At 42.3% G+C, this 14569-nt stretch overlaps 1 protein-coding gene across 1 annotated transcript in view; it reads right to left on the bottom strand.

Moving 5' to 3' along the window:
• Window positions 1–1960: 1960 nt before the first annotated feature.
• The window catches only part of ngfra (nerve growth factor receptor a (TNFR superfamily, member 16)), a 35596-nt gene continuing 22987 nt past the window's right edge, over window positions 1961–14569 (bottom strand). The window contains exons 4-6 of the mRNA XM_034593570.1: window positions 13359–13599; window positions 11603–11841; window positions 1961–5704 (exon numbers count right to left, since the gene is read on the bottom strand). Coding sequence (XP_034449461.1) covers window positions 5652–5704; window positions 11603–11841; window positions 13359–13599 — 533 coding nt within the window. The 3' untranslated portion in view covers window positions 1961–5651. The remainder of the gene's footprint in view (window positions 5705–11602; window positions 11842–13358; window positions 13600–14569) is intronic.

Here is a 14569-nt window from a genome sequence, read left to right as displayed (position 1 = left end):
ATCAGATTTATGGAACTGATTGTAGACGTGTCCTCCAGGGATGTTTGAGGTCTGCAACGTCAGCTTTGGGAATAATTTGAATAATTTAAAAATGTTCAGTTTATTGTTACAAAAAATTGGTTTCTCTTTTTCTCTTATGTTGTCCACCCATATAAATCCCAAACCCAGTATTGCATTAAAGGAACAGTTGACAGTTAGACCTTTTTGCTTTCTTGCCAGTACCATCAGCAGCTATTTAGCTTCCCATTCAAAGTCCCTGTAAGAGTTGCTGGTAGTCTATGATAACAGCATCAATCTTATCTCACTGTGCTGCCAGCAAGTGAATAAGCCAATGAGAATGTAAACGGCTTAAACAGCCTTATACAGCTCCTGGTCCAAAAGGGGCTGCTGTGGCTGAGGGGGTAGAGCGGTCAGCAGTTTGATCCTAGTCTTCCCCATCTGTATGTAAGTGTCCTTGGGCAAGATACTTAACCCTGAATTGCACAGAAAATGTGCTGCCCATAGCTGCACTGTATGAATGTGTATGTGAATTGGTGAATGGCAACAAACTGTATTGTAAAGCATTCTGAGTGGTAATCTATATAAATACAGACCACAAACAGACCATACAAGTCTGAGGCCACTTTCCTGTTCACTTGAATGGTAATTTATCTTTGGCCTTGGATATGAACCAGCAGCAGGTTTACTGAACCTTCCTCGTCATGGTAACAACAGCAAACAGCCGGTTCAGTTTGTGGAACAGTCACAGATGCAGTTAGGTTTCACAGGTGAATATATTTTGTTGTGTCGATCCATACATCCATCCCAACCTCGACTTGATGTAGATTTTGTCGCTCTGTATATTACGTCACCTGATTTTCTCCTCAGGTCGTCTATACTGCAAAAATTAAAAAGGTTTGGAAAACTCAAAATTTCAAGGCAACTTACCGCACTAGATTTTTTTTTATTTTGATGCCAACTTAATCTCAAAAAGATTTGAAGAGAATCGCCTATAGTTGTGCAAACTATTATCTTTTCTTTTGATCTAATTATAAAAGCGTAACATTTTGTGTTCTAACTACCTAGAATTCTCGTCCCATTTCTCACCAGAGTCATGTGGGATTTATTCAGTATGTTTCATATGAAACATGAAATTTGTTACTCATCGTTAACAATTATGTTTGCCAAATGAAATTGTATGTAACCCTTGGCGTGCCCGTTCTAAACTGTTTGGAATTTATTTCTAGAACTGTAAAAGTGACCTGCAGTAATTCACCAGCTCCCCAGAACCATGCAGCTGCACCAAAAAGCTTTTTACCTGTTTATTCAGAGCTCAGTGAAGCAAAACTCAGTACGCAACTGGAGAATCAGTTGTCAAGGCGCTGTTGTTGTGAGTGATAGTGTCACTTACATTGAGTCCCAGCCACGGCTGCTACAGAGCGCTGGTCGCCTGTTTATTCAAGGTTTATTTATATTGAATGTATCGTGTGTCCAAATCTCACCACATTCTACACTACACTTCCCCTTGAGCCAAGTGTTAGTGGAATGTTTCTCAATGGGCGTGAACCACAGAAGGAGATTTCTGGAATTATTTGATGAATTGCTGCAGAGACGGAATTTCTTTATGATGTACAACCAAGACACTCACTTATATGATGAGAAATGGCTCGGAGCATGTGGACATACACCCCTATTTTTAACTTGACTGGCCTCCATTTTGTTCAAAACTCACTATTTTGTGATTTGCTAGGTTTACAAAGCCATTAAATACTCTTTACACACTTTATTTAAAAATCATAATCAGCCAAGCAATTTAAAGTTTTTGTTTTTACAGTGTAACGTGGAAATATGACTGTTGGTTGTAATAAGCTGCTTTCTCAGAAAATAAACGGGACCTTTTTTTACAGGCATTTGAATAAACTATTCATAAAATCGATCTGTTTTATAAAAATAACTAGCCAAAGACAAACAGGACACTTGATGCAATGACATCTCTGTTTATTGTATTATAGATGCTCACTTCATTTGCACACATTTTTAGTTTTTGTACATTTTATAGTGTATTTCTGTATCTGGTATCAACTCTAAGAAATTCACATTTACACAATGCATTTTACATTAGTAGGTAAGTAGGAGTGACATTCAGTTTTGTTTTGTTTTAGTTTTTTTCCCGGTAGCAGGTCCTGATCCAACTGTATGGAGTTAGCAGTGATAATATCACAGAGAACCACAGTGAACCTCACCGTGGGTTTCATGTTACTGCAAATTACACGTCCTGTCGCCTCTGGAATGGAGGAACATGATGAAACTGACTGTACACGCAAAAAGATCTGCACAGTAGAGCGCATTCCTATTGACTAACAGCATGTGAGACTTTGAGAGTAGACGTCTAAGGTGACATGTATGTTTTCATAATGCTACATGACCCTTACAGTTGCCAGTATTTATAACATGTTAAAGGACAGTATGAATACACATATTTGTACTGTAAGTCTCCACATTGTTCCCAGGTTTATACAGTTTTCTTTGCGTCTCCAAGGTTCATCTACTTCTTTGACTTCCGTTTAGTAAAAACCTTCATTAGCTCTCGAATTATCAAACAAATGCACATACGAGCATAAAATAAGTGGAAAAGAAATGACAAAAAATATCTTCAAACTTCTAAACGTAAAGAGCCAACACTGTACACAGGCACTTGAACTGTGGTACACTCTTTGAGTGCATTCATATAACATCTAATAAGTGCTACAAAATAACATATCAGTTAGAAAATATACTGATCTCAAAAGTGTAATACTATTCATAATAAAAAACAAATAGGAAACATGTAAAGACAAAAACAATTAACAACAGCAAAGAATGAGGGCAAACGTATCAAAGCCTTATCCTTGAATGTGTCTTGCATATTTTTCAGTTCATATTCTAGTTGTACATTCGGATATTGTGTGTGTGTGTGTGTGTGTGTGTGTGTGTGTGCTGCTGGAGGTCTGATTGGGCCTCAGGGGCAGGAGGGGTCTGAGTAGACACAGTTTATTTCTTTTTTAAATCAACAATCTGGTCACTCATACTGTAGCAGTGTCTGCTTTAATGTCACTGCCACAGCGAGGATCCGATGAATCATACCGGCTCTCTCAGTAGAGGAGTGAATCATCCACTGTAGTTGTGTGTGTGTGTGCATGTGTGTCTGTGTGTGTGGTCACATGTCGCCACCAAACGCCTCTGAACTGTGAGCAAAACGCAGCAGTTATATTTGTTTCCATTCATGTGGCTGCTGCAGCGATACAGGACGGATGACGTGTGAAGAGACAAGACAGATGTCTTGAGGTGTTGATGACCATGTGACCGATCCATACAGGAAATTGTGACTCACTATCTTTGTCGTCCGCTCTCTGACTGATGTTTCTTATCAATCTCACTTAAATGAACACACACACCTTACATCTCTAATTAATTTGCTTTCTTGGAGAAAGTTAGATGAGTCAGTTGATATGACTCGGCCACGGGTTCACTTGTGGTCGTAGTTATGTAGTGTTTAACACTTTTGTTTTTCAACTAAATATGAGAGATACTGTTTAATGTTCATTTATCAGCTTCCAAGGTGCTGGTAGGCACCTTTCGACAGAGCCAGGGGACCTTTTTCCCCTCATTCTCTGTCCTGCTAAGCTAATGCCAAGCTGGCTGTAGTCTCACTCTTCTTATTCAACTCATCCAGAAAGCAAATGAGCCTGTCTCCTACAATGTCAAACTGTTCCTTTATTAATCTGAATCATGGTGGAATTAACTTACATGCATTTCAACCTTTGTCTTTCTATCTTTCTACTTTCTTCTATTCTTAACCTAACTCTAGCTTTAAGCTCGTCTACCTACTCTATTGTACCGCTACAGAATCATCTACAGACCCTCTGAGGATCTCTGGTCATTTTCTTTACTCATACCACAATACGAGGGACCCTGAGAAGGTAAGTGCCTACATAGGAATGAACGCCAAAGCATTGCAGTCGACCTCGGCTACAGTTTACTTCTTTTCCTTCTTTTCTTGTATCTACGTATACTGCTTTTACAGTTACTGCAAGCAGCAGGTGGGGGGGAGCAGGAAAGAGGACCTGTGTGATGAAAGGTGTCATCCGGCCTTAGAAGTAAGCCTGGACTAAGTGCTTTTATTTCACCATGGCGATGTAGTAAATGTCAGTGGTCTCGGACTTGAATGAGGGATCTGTAATGTCGTGTCGAGGCTTCAAAGGGGGACAGCGTCACCCCCTCTGTTGTCCGCAGCATTAATCCAGATGAGAGGTGGCTGAGCCGAGTGGAGCAGAGGCTAAATGAAGCTAAAACCCTGAGGTAATTACTACCTGCCTGTCAGGAAGTCTCTCTAATGGGCCCTGTGTGGACGTGAGAGACGGTGACGATGCATTAGCACCTTAACACTGTTTATCGGGCTCGATAATGCAGACGGAGCTGTACGCAAAACTGTAAGGATGAGATGGTGGAGATGGGGGTGGTGGGGAGGGTGAAACCAGAGTTATCCTCTGAGGGGTGTCCTAATTTTTCACTTAGTGAATGTAAATTATGAAAGATGGGATTCCTGTCTGCACATTTTTTTCCAGTCCAAAATTCATTAACGTGCAATGAGCAGCTTTGTAAGGCGGGTGACGGATGGCGTCGCAGCTCCTTTCAGATCGCTTCACTTCCCTTTATGTCAGCTCATCGCAGCGAGCCAGCAGAGCACCACAGTCCAGAGAGGTTTCTCTGATGTTCGCACGTCCAGGCACCGCTGCTGAATCGGCCACGTAGCCACAGAACGAAATGAATGCACCACAAACATTTTTGGATGTGCCACAGAGTCGACAAAGATGACGAAATGCAGGAACAAGCATCTCGCTGAGACAAACTGGTAACTTGCCGCCGCGGGCTGGCATGTCATTAACCTTTCTCCCCGAATATGAGTCAATTGCCGTCAGTGCGGCCGATCTCAAACAATGATGCAAACACTTTACAAGACAAAACGTCATGAAGCATGTCAGTGGTTAAATGGTAAAAGATCAGGAAACTTCAGAGGAAGGTGGGAGTGAGTCACAGCTCCCTCGCCGGTTGCTGTATGACGGCGGGGGCCTAATAGAGCGAACCCTATGGAGAGAGGGTTATCCGAGAGTGGGGAGCCACAGAGGAATATGTGTGAGGAGAATAAAGGCTGAAAAGAAAGAGGAGATAATGGAGTACCTTTCTGCCTATTTACTTTTCAGGCACATATGTTTCATTGCAGGAAAGACGGAAAGCTTAACTGGCAGTTAGAGAGAATGATGTTAAATGTCAACATTAGATACTGGAGTATTCAGTTAAAAGCAGGATGCACTGGCATATCTTCGATAAAGTCTCTGCAGGGACGTTGGTACAGATAGTGACTGATATTGCTGTAGAGGTTGTGTCCAGGCACACTGATAAATAGAGTCGGACTCTATATGCAGGGATGAAGAGTCGGACTGAGGTCCAAAGCTGCTGGGAGGTCCATGCAAGTCAAGTCTTTGCCATGTGGCCACTTCAGATGAGAATCAGAGTCAGTTTCTCTGCAGTGTGTGCCGCTCCCTGCTCTGGTTTTGGTCCAGGGTTCAGGTCCCCGCTCTCCTCTTCCCTGCCTTCTGCTCTGATGCCGCCTCCTTTCTCCCCTTCTTCCAACCTCAGACTCCAGGGGGAGGTGAGTCAGGCTGGGGGCCACCGTCCACCCTCACCACTGCAGGGAGACAGTACAGAGAGATATGTCAGGTTATGGGAAAAGGACATGCAGGTGATTTGTGGTGGTATTTAAATCAGCTGTGGTTCATTTCTCCTGCCTCTCCTTTTTTGTATCTTATTCACATTCTCACTTGTGCTAACAAAGTCCTATCGTGTTTCCCACTGAGCAGCTCCTCTTTAGTGGGTGCTTTGATTAAGGGCACCTTGGTTAGTTTCTGATTCAAAGGCAAATATTTCAGATTATGATTTCCCATCTACCCAGACATGCATTTACATAAGTCCTGCTACATGAAAAATAAACCTGACGATCACACTTTTCCCTGCAGGGGGCCCTGTGGTGTCGCTCACTCATCCCAACAACCTGTTAAACTGTCATCATTACAGGCCAAATAAGGATGGGAGACAAATTCTCTTTTCCCACAAACCTCTTAACCTGCTGTCAATTCAGGGGGCGCCATGGAAACCCCTCGGGAATGCAGAGGCATTTCTGAGAGGACCCCCGAGTCCGGTGGGTGTTTTCTCATCTTTATCAATGCATCCTTGTGCCAGGGAAGTGAAGTACAAGAGGGTTTATTTTAGAGCTTCAGAAGAGGGGGTTTCTTTTGTACGACGCCACAGGCTCCCTCTGTTTACGTTCCTTTTCCCTTCCTATAAAACCGGTCACTTTCCACATACTTTGCTGCACTGAGATCTCCATACTCTGCCTCTCTGCTCAATGTATCTGTGCACGTTGATTCTGTCCGATGACGGTCACAGTCCATCGCACCCCTCTCTCTTTCTTCCTGTTTAAACCGGCGCTGTACAGACACTGTCAGTGACACAGAGCAGAGAGACACTGACGCTGTCCAGAGCACGGATAATGTGCTCAGGTTCAGGCATATAGGCACCTGTGCATCGACCTCAGTGTTTCTGAAGTAGCATTGCACCTCATCTTGGGGGCAGCAGTGATAATAATAGCCACATAATAGAGTCCAACCTCATTCCAGGAATCAATACAAGCTGTCTTTCCCTGAACCAGTTCAATCAGGTCTACTCTGAAATGTGAACTCCCTACTGCAGCGAAGCTTTGTTGCCCACTTCTCTCTTCTGCTTTCTTTTTTCAAATCAGCGCACTGAGGCAGGCCTGATTGGATCCCAAGCCCCGGTGAAGATTTGAAATTTGCTGACTGATGCTGAAATGGAGACGGCTTCATGGTAATCACAAGAAAAGATACGAATATACTTTTACTAATTGAAAAAAAATATATTAGTTGTTTCTCATTTCTCTACTTAACTTATCACTCTCTGGGGGCAGTGGTGCATTGCTCAGCTTATTTCATTACTTTTCCACTTAAACCTTAAACTCGTGGATAGATTATGAGTCAGTGGGCTCCTGGGCACATTTATTTAAATTTAGATTTCGCCCTGAATAAGTACATCTCAAAGATTCAGTTTAGATTTGGGATCATCTGTTGTTGAGCTATATGACAGTTATTTTTGTGTAGCTATCAAATTAATCAACATTAAGATGAATTAAGATGGCCTAATTAATGTTCACAACATTGGATGAGGACATTAGCAGCAGACTGTATGAAATAATGATTACTCATTGATAATTGCCAATCTGACACACTGAAATAACAACTGTAACACGACTTTTACATCTGATCTTTCACAAACTAACTGATCCAGACAATGGATTCACAACTGTGAGGCCAGTTGGCTCGAATTATTTAAACATGTGAAGCACAGACATCGGCTTGGAAAGCACATGTGAAGAGATCTGCAACAGATGATATAATTTAAACAGGGTGAAATCAGCCATTTTTAACAGCGATAGCCACGGCCAGTGCTGGTTCTGAAATGTGTTTTTTTTTAAGTAAGGAGGAGATAGAAGGTTCAACAGGAGATTTGTGAGCATTTCAGCTCAATGAATCCAGGTATTTTGCTGCCAGGGAACCAAATTAAACCCATAACTGGTATTGTCAGATTCTGAAGTAGCGAGAGATCGGCAGTTTCGACTGTTACTATCCAAGCAATCGCTGAACTTACATAAATATTTGATTTTAGAATTGTCACCATTGCCACAAAGGTTATGTTTTCATGGCCGTTTGTCTGTTTGTTTGTGTTATTTGGCAGGATTATACAAAAACAACACAAATTCTTGAAAGGTGGTGGAAGGGTGGAGTAGGGGCAAAGAATAAGGTTTAATTAAGTGGGCAGCTGCAGGAATTTAGTTTTTTATCACCTCAAACTCTCTGGACATCTTCGTCTGTCTCTTTTTCACAGGGAGATATTTGCTTCCTTTTTGTTCGTTTTTTTGTTTTTTTGGTCTGTCGCGCGTTAGAAGCATCATCAAACATCAGAGTGATGTCACAGTAAATCCAAAAAACAGCAACCATGACTTTATGTCAATTCTTCTTGTGCAAAAAGTTGCATTGAGTCAACACAGGCAGGGTCGTAGCTTAGTTGATGACTTAGTTTGGCTTAATGATTTCTGTTATAGAGTAAGAGTCCCAGGGTTAGGTATACTTTCCCTCTGAGATATTAAAACTTCCTGATATGCGAGGATGACAAGCAGCTATGAGGCATCCCTCCTCAATTACTGGAACTGCACTCGTCATTCGTTACATGACTCAGCTCATTGTTACTGTAACTTGCAGCCGTATAGTGTCACACTCTGGGGCACATGGTGTTGAACTCCTGCAGGCCCCTGAAGCTTCCATCCACAATCACAAACAGTTATGAAAACTACCCTGAAACGGCTTGATGATGGTTGATTGTGGTACTGAAATAAAGCCTGATTATTTTTGCTCTGGCATTCAGCCAGAGTCTCCTAATTCTGATGGATTATAATCTATGTTAATTGTATTGTGGACTTTCAGCTGCTTTTTGCAACAACCCGTTTGCACTGGCTCCATTTTGTGTCGCCTGTGAGGTCAACCACGGGGCAGGAATACACATTTAGGGCGACATGAGCGAGGGGACAGAGTCTTGTTTAAATTTTAAACTCATTCAATATGCATGACTCAGAGGGGGAAGCAAAGAGCAAAAAGAAGGTTTTTTGGGGGGGGGGGGGGGGGTTGCGGTGGCTGGTTGTTGTTTTTAATGGAGATGAGCAGACAGAGGCGAGGCTGAGCTCCCCTCATGTCAGAGCTCTCAACAGTGAGTCGAGCTGGGAATAATCTCTCTGCATGTTGTCAGTCAAAACATGGGGCGTTTTCATTACTCTATTCCTCGTTTTTCAAAGCTTATCCATCTTGTTTTGACTGAAGGTGTTACCATTATTTTAGCTGCCAGTAAAATATGGTTCGTTGGAAGCAGGAAACCCCCTGCGATTATCGTGGATTTATTGTGCGTATTTCCCAGCCACTCGTGCATTTTAAAACATCCCAATCGGCTGTGGGAGAACCAACAACCCCCTGCGTGAGGGCGCCGTTTGCTGCCTTTTTATTGGCTTCCGCACCCGCAGACAGTGCTAATGCCAATTAGCACGTGCTAAACGCTGATGCTGGATCAGAGTTTGAAAGGCAGCGAGACGGAGACTGGATCCCGTCTGGTAACACCTGCTAATGAGCCAATCAGTTCATGAGGCAGCAGGGTAAACGGGGCAGTCGTCCTCTCAATGAACCAATCGTGAGCTGTTCCTCCAAAAGAAATTCCCTTTTTTTCCCCACTCAACTTGGTTTTTGTTGAGTGGAAGAATGGAAAGAGGGACTCAAACAAATCACAAAAAAAACGAAATAAGCTTTTCCCAAGCCTCATTAGAATGTAAAGGCTATCCCACACAAGACACAGCGCTGTGGATTGTTCCAGGGAGGATTTGTTGGCTGTGTGGCTTGTTAGCGCATTATTATCCCTGTTAAACCATTTCTTAGGCTTTACACAAAAACAGCCTATGGAGGGAGACAAATGAAATCCAGAGAAAGAGCGAGTGAGGGAGAGAATCATCAATGAATAACAAGATCATGACTGAACTTGAGACTTCTTCTTCAAGTGAAAAGCCTCTCAGGTTTATGAGTATAGATCAAGTGAGAATACCGCTTTCATCTCTTTAATGTACTGTAAGTGCTATTTGAGTACTGAGGGAAGATAGACTGCTCTTTGTTGTACAGAGGTCGCATCTCACTGCAGCAGTGTTTGCTTTTTATTCTTCACTCGGCTGTTTAAAGGTTATCCTCCTGCTGCAGCCGCTCAGTGCAGCTTCCCCACCTCGCAGCCGATCCTTATTTCATCAGTGCGCAGTGTTGGTGAGCAAAATCTCTACATCGCATTTATTGGTAAGGTAAATATTTAAAGGAAAATAAACACCGACAGCAATGTTTCCACTGGTCACTAACATCCGCTAACATCTGCTTTGTTTCTGCTATGGGAATGGATACAATTGGCTTTCACTCACAGGTCAAATGACTGCAGTAGATGGAGGTTTTAATCAGTTCCAGCTCTGATCGGCAGTGGTGGAAACATGACACTAGGATGAACGGGCTAATCTCGTCCCTCCTCTAGATATTGGCATTCTGGACACTGCACCATTTCCTGTGCGACAATATGACCTGACAGCCTTTGCCCCGTAAATAGCCATGAACGTTTGTGTACTTAATGTTTTTGTTACATTTTTGGAACAACATGCAACAGCGATTTTTTTTTTTTCACATGCAAGACAGCAAGGTTGCCGACACGTTGCTTTGTGATGTCAAACATGACTCACCGTGAAAAACTCCTGTACTGGCAACGGGACAGGAGACCATTGTTAAAACTTTTTTGTGCAGGCACTAGTTCCTTAAACGTATTAATCCTCAGTCTGAAAGTATAGTCCCTGAGAAAAACTTTATTTACACTAATGTTTGCTTAAAAAATACACTCCCCAGCAGTTTTAAGAATTAACTGAGCTTCTTGAAATTACATATTTGTGTCTCATTTTTTAAATCTGAAGAAACTATTGGGCTTGGAGCTGAAGCCCACAGGCAGGGAAACTGGAAGTTTCATGATTAATTAACACACTATTGGTTTTAGTCTTTTTCTGGAACTTCTTATTTGACAAAATACAAAAATAAATCCAGTTAGCAATATCAATTTATGAGTTTCTCTCTCGCAATGTACTGCACTAAATATAACGCATTGGTACATTGCTTCATCATAGATCGGTGAAGTGCATAATGTTGGTCCCTCCAAGCCAGGCATCATCTGCTGAGTTTATTTTCCAAAACCTTTACAATTTTCTCTGCTTTTCCCGACTACGTGGCGAAATCTGTCCAAGACCTCCACCCCAAATACTTCATGAGTTCCCGGAGACAGATATAGACACGGAGGAGTTGGCAGAGCAGTAAAGGCCAATATAGATCAAGCGTATGCAGTTACTTGTCCTCCTCATATCAACACTTCTGATGTGTACAGAAACTGTGTGATACGTCTGTCAACAAACCTCAGCCTCATCTTGATGATATAATAATCTTCGGTACATGCCTCATATTCATGTTTCTGCAGTGCCTCGTAATCTATATATTCCTGCAGTCGTATACATCATGCGTGCATGTAAGACTTGGCCTTATCTTTCTTCTCTTGGCAGCTGTAGGTAATTCTCAGGTGATATATTGTATTTGATCTCGATCAAAAGAAATGTCTTTCCCATCTGAGGAAAATGCTTGTGCAAGGATGAAAAACTACACACGATCCCACCAGAGTGTGTCGATTTATTTGATCGTGAGTTTCTCTGGAAGCAAGAATATGACGACGTAAAGGAGGAATGTGTGCACGCCTCGTGTTGAGTTAGAGTTTGTTTGACGAAAACGTATTTAGATCTCTTCTCTTTATGCACACTCTATTATGTGAAAGTGTAAAATCGCTCACCATTCTTTGACTCAATAATCCATAACGACAGAGTGAAAGTGGTAAAGTAAAGATTGAGTTTCAGGCTCACCTATCTGTTCCTGTGTGTGAGAGTGTGAGGGCTGAGTCTGGACTTCAGCCTGGGCCTGCTGTTGCTGCTGTTGCTGCTGCTGCTGCTGCTGTTGCTGCTGCTGCTGCTCCTGCAGACTCTGACTGTCCACCGAGATGCCGCTGTCGCTGTGCAGCTTCTCTCCCTCCGGCGTCACCATCTGGTTGTTCGTGGCCGCTCGGTTATTCGCTGCCTGCTTGTTCTGCTTGCAGCTATTCCACCTGCGGAGAAGTGGCATGTCAGAGGATACGTTACAGATGTAGGTGACGGCATCTGATTGTTAAATACTGCGATTTCACAAGCGCTTGATATTGAACGCTGACTGTTACATATAGTTTTAAATGTAGTACGATAACAGTGGTGGTAGTACCTAAAATATCAAAAGTCCACCTTTATGAATACATCATTTTTTTTTCTTTACTTTCATGTGTACTACATGGATCAACACCTGGTGAAGATGTTGAATTTTCACCCCATGTCAATGATTCTAATCGAATCATTCTATAGCTTGGTGGTAGAATGGATACCTCCACTAAGGCCCAACAGTCCCCAAAGTTCAAACACTCACAGATATCACTTCCCTACATGTGCCTGATTTCTTTTTATCAAGATACTTGAATAAATACCGGTGAAAGGTGAAACTATAGAATCTCGCAATGTTAAAGAATGTGAAAACAAATTCTTGGGTCCGCCAAAATTGTACGCATTCTTCTCTGATCCATACAGCATCCTTCCAGCAAGTTTCATGAAAGTCCGTTCAGTTGTTTGAGTGTAATCTTGCCCAGAAACAAACAAACAAACAAACAAATAGAGGTGGTTGAAAGCCTATGAGAGTTTTGGAGTACAAGTCAGTGTCTGACTGTTATTGGTGAATCACATGCAGTTGTCAACCTCTACCCAGAATCAAGGATTCATTGTCCGACATAACTATGAATTTCAAAGGTAAATCTGCCGTTATTGTCTTTTAAACTTAAAATCAATTGCTTGCCTAAGAATAGAACAGAAATCAGGACGATAAAGATGCTCTGATAAGCTCCAGAAAGTTTAACGATCCTCTACTGTTGCTTTTTATTCAGGAGAAGAATGAGTCGTGAATCAATGATTCAAATATTCATGAGGTATCGAGTGGTACAGTACAGTTAACACCTCTAAGTGTTTACTTATAAAATATTGGCCATTGAGGAACTTCACATCATACGCAGTCTTTATGTATGACATAAGTGCACGAGGAGTTTTAGCCAGATGTGTGCGTGACTGCTGATGAATCTGGCACTCAAATTTCCCCTGGTCGGCACTTTTCAAAAGAATCAATGCCTTTAATGAGCTTGTTTACTTGCTCCAAATGTGTTTTAGCACAGACTTGTAACTGTCTGTCTGAGTGCTTGCCTGTGTTGTTGCATGTCCTCACTAATGTGTTTGTGAGTGTGCGACCTCTGCATTGCTTTCAAGTGTTGTGACTTTCTTTTTGTTGTGCTACTTTTGGAGAGAAAGAATCATGATGGCGCCCGAGTGATTCTCAGAAAGTGGGTCAAAACCTCTCCCGGCCGTGTCAGGCCTGAATATTTCACCAGCCACCTTCCCGCCATTTTGTAGCTCCGGGGCGAGATCTGTCACTCACCCACCAGATCACCACCACTCTGTCCTAGATTATATTGTGATGGAGGCTCAAACCCAATTATGCTAGTGTCTTTAGCCACAGAGTAGCTTTTCATCTCAGTCCTTTCTCCCCCAAACTGACCTCTTAAAAACAATGTACGCCACCAGGCCCACCACCACCGCGGCCAGGATGGAGCAGTAGATGGGGATGAGGTTTTCGTTGAGGCCGTGGCCAAGGAAACGAGGAGAGCCGGCACTTGACGTGGTCGTCTCTCCGCCGGGCAACGGGCTGTCCGAGCCATCTGGGGGGAAGTAATTGGTGAATGACGGCAGAGACGGACCCATGTCGGAGGTGGGAGTTATATCTGTGGGTTCGTTAGGATCTGTGGGGAAGAAGATGAGAGAAAGGAGCATTGATGAGTAAAGAAGTACACGATACAATATTACTTTCTCTTTCAAGGTGATGACGCTGCACCTTTTTCTGACATGACGTTATGTCACATTTTGAACTTCCAGGCGTTTTTTACATCTTGTAAACAACATGCAACAGCGATTTTTTTTTCTTCGTATCATGCAACGTGCAACACTTTCAAGACAGCAAGGTTTTCCAAATGGTCGGTTCCCGGCATGTTCACGACATCGAACATGACTCACCAGGGGGAAAAAAACAGGGATAATAAAAGTGATGTTTCTGTAGTCAGTAATCTAACTAAAAACTATTTTCAAATCATCAATGACTGTTATAAAACATTTTTTAGCGTGCAATAGTTTCCCAAATTTGTTAATCCACAGTCTGAAAGTTCAGTCCCTGAGAAAAACTTTATTTACACTAATGTTTGCTTTCAAAAAGTTACACTACCCAGCTTTTTTTAAATTACCAAACGTCTATATAATAATACAATAAATAATGAAACTACATTTTTGTGACCCAATTTCTGTTTTTAAAAAAGTTATATATCTATACTTATTTCTGTAGTTAGGTTAGGATCTGTGTGAAAGAAAATAAGGGAAAGGAATAAAGAATTACACCAAGATACTACTTAGAAAGACTAAGAGTATACAGCCACTGGTTGATGTTAGGCAGATCGGTGGTTTACCATTTTAACCATTTCCAGTAGGTTAACCTCATTGGTTTACCAACAGCTGCTTATTTGCACTCAAAACCAAATGCCACATTCGTAAGAATCCTCCAATGGGCACCGTTGGGATCTGTACCAAATAGATATTTCAGTTTGGGCCAACGGACAGACGCCGCTGTCTCTGGAGCCACACAACTGACATGACATGACAAGACACTTCATATCTTCACTGGGAACTTGTTTGCAGGCCTGTATTCACCGAATCCCCAACCAG

Source organism: Hippoglossus hippoglossus, chromosome 8 (genome assembly GCF_009819705.1).
Source record: "Hippoglossus hippoglossus isolate fHipHip1 chromosome 8, fHipHip1.pri, whole genome shotgun sequence".
In the NCBI taxonomy this organism is placed as follows: Eukaryota; Metazoa; Chordata; class Actinopteri; order Pleuronectiformes; family Pleuronectidae; genus Hippoglossus; species Hippoglossus hippoglossus.
The sequence above is the reverse complement of the archived record's forward strand: the minus strand, read 5'-3'. Positions and strand labels throughout refer to the sequence as shown.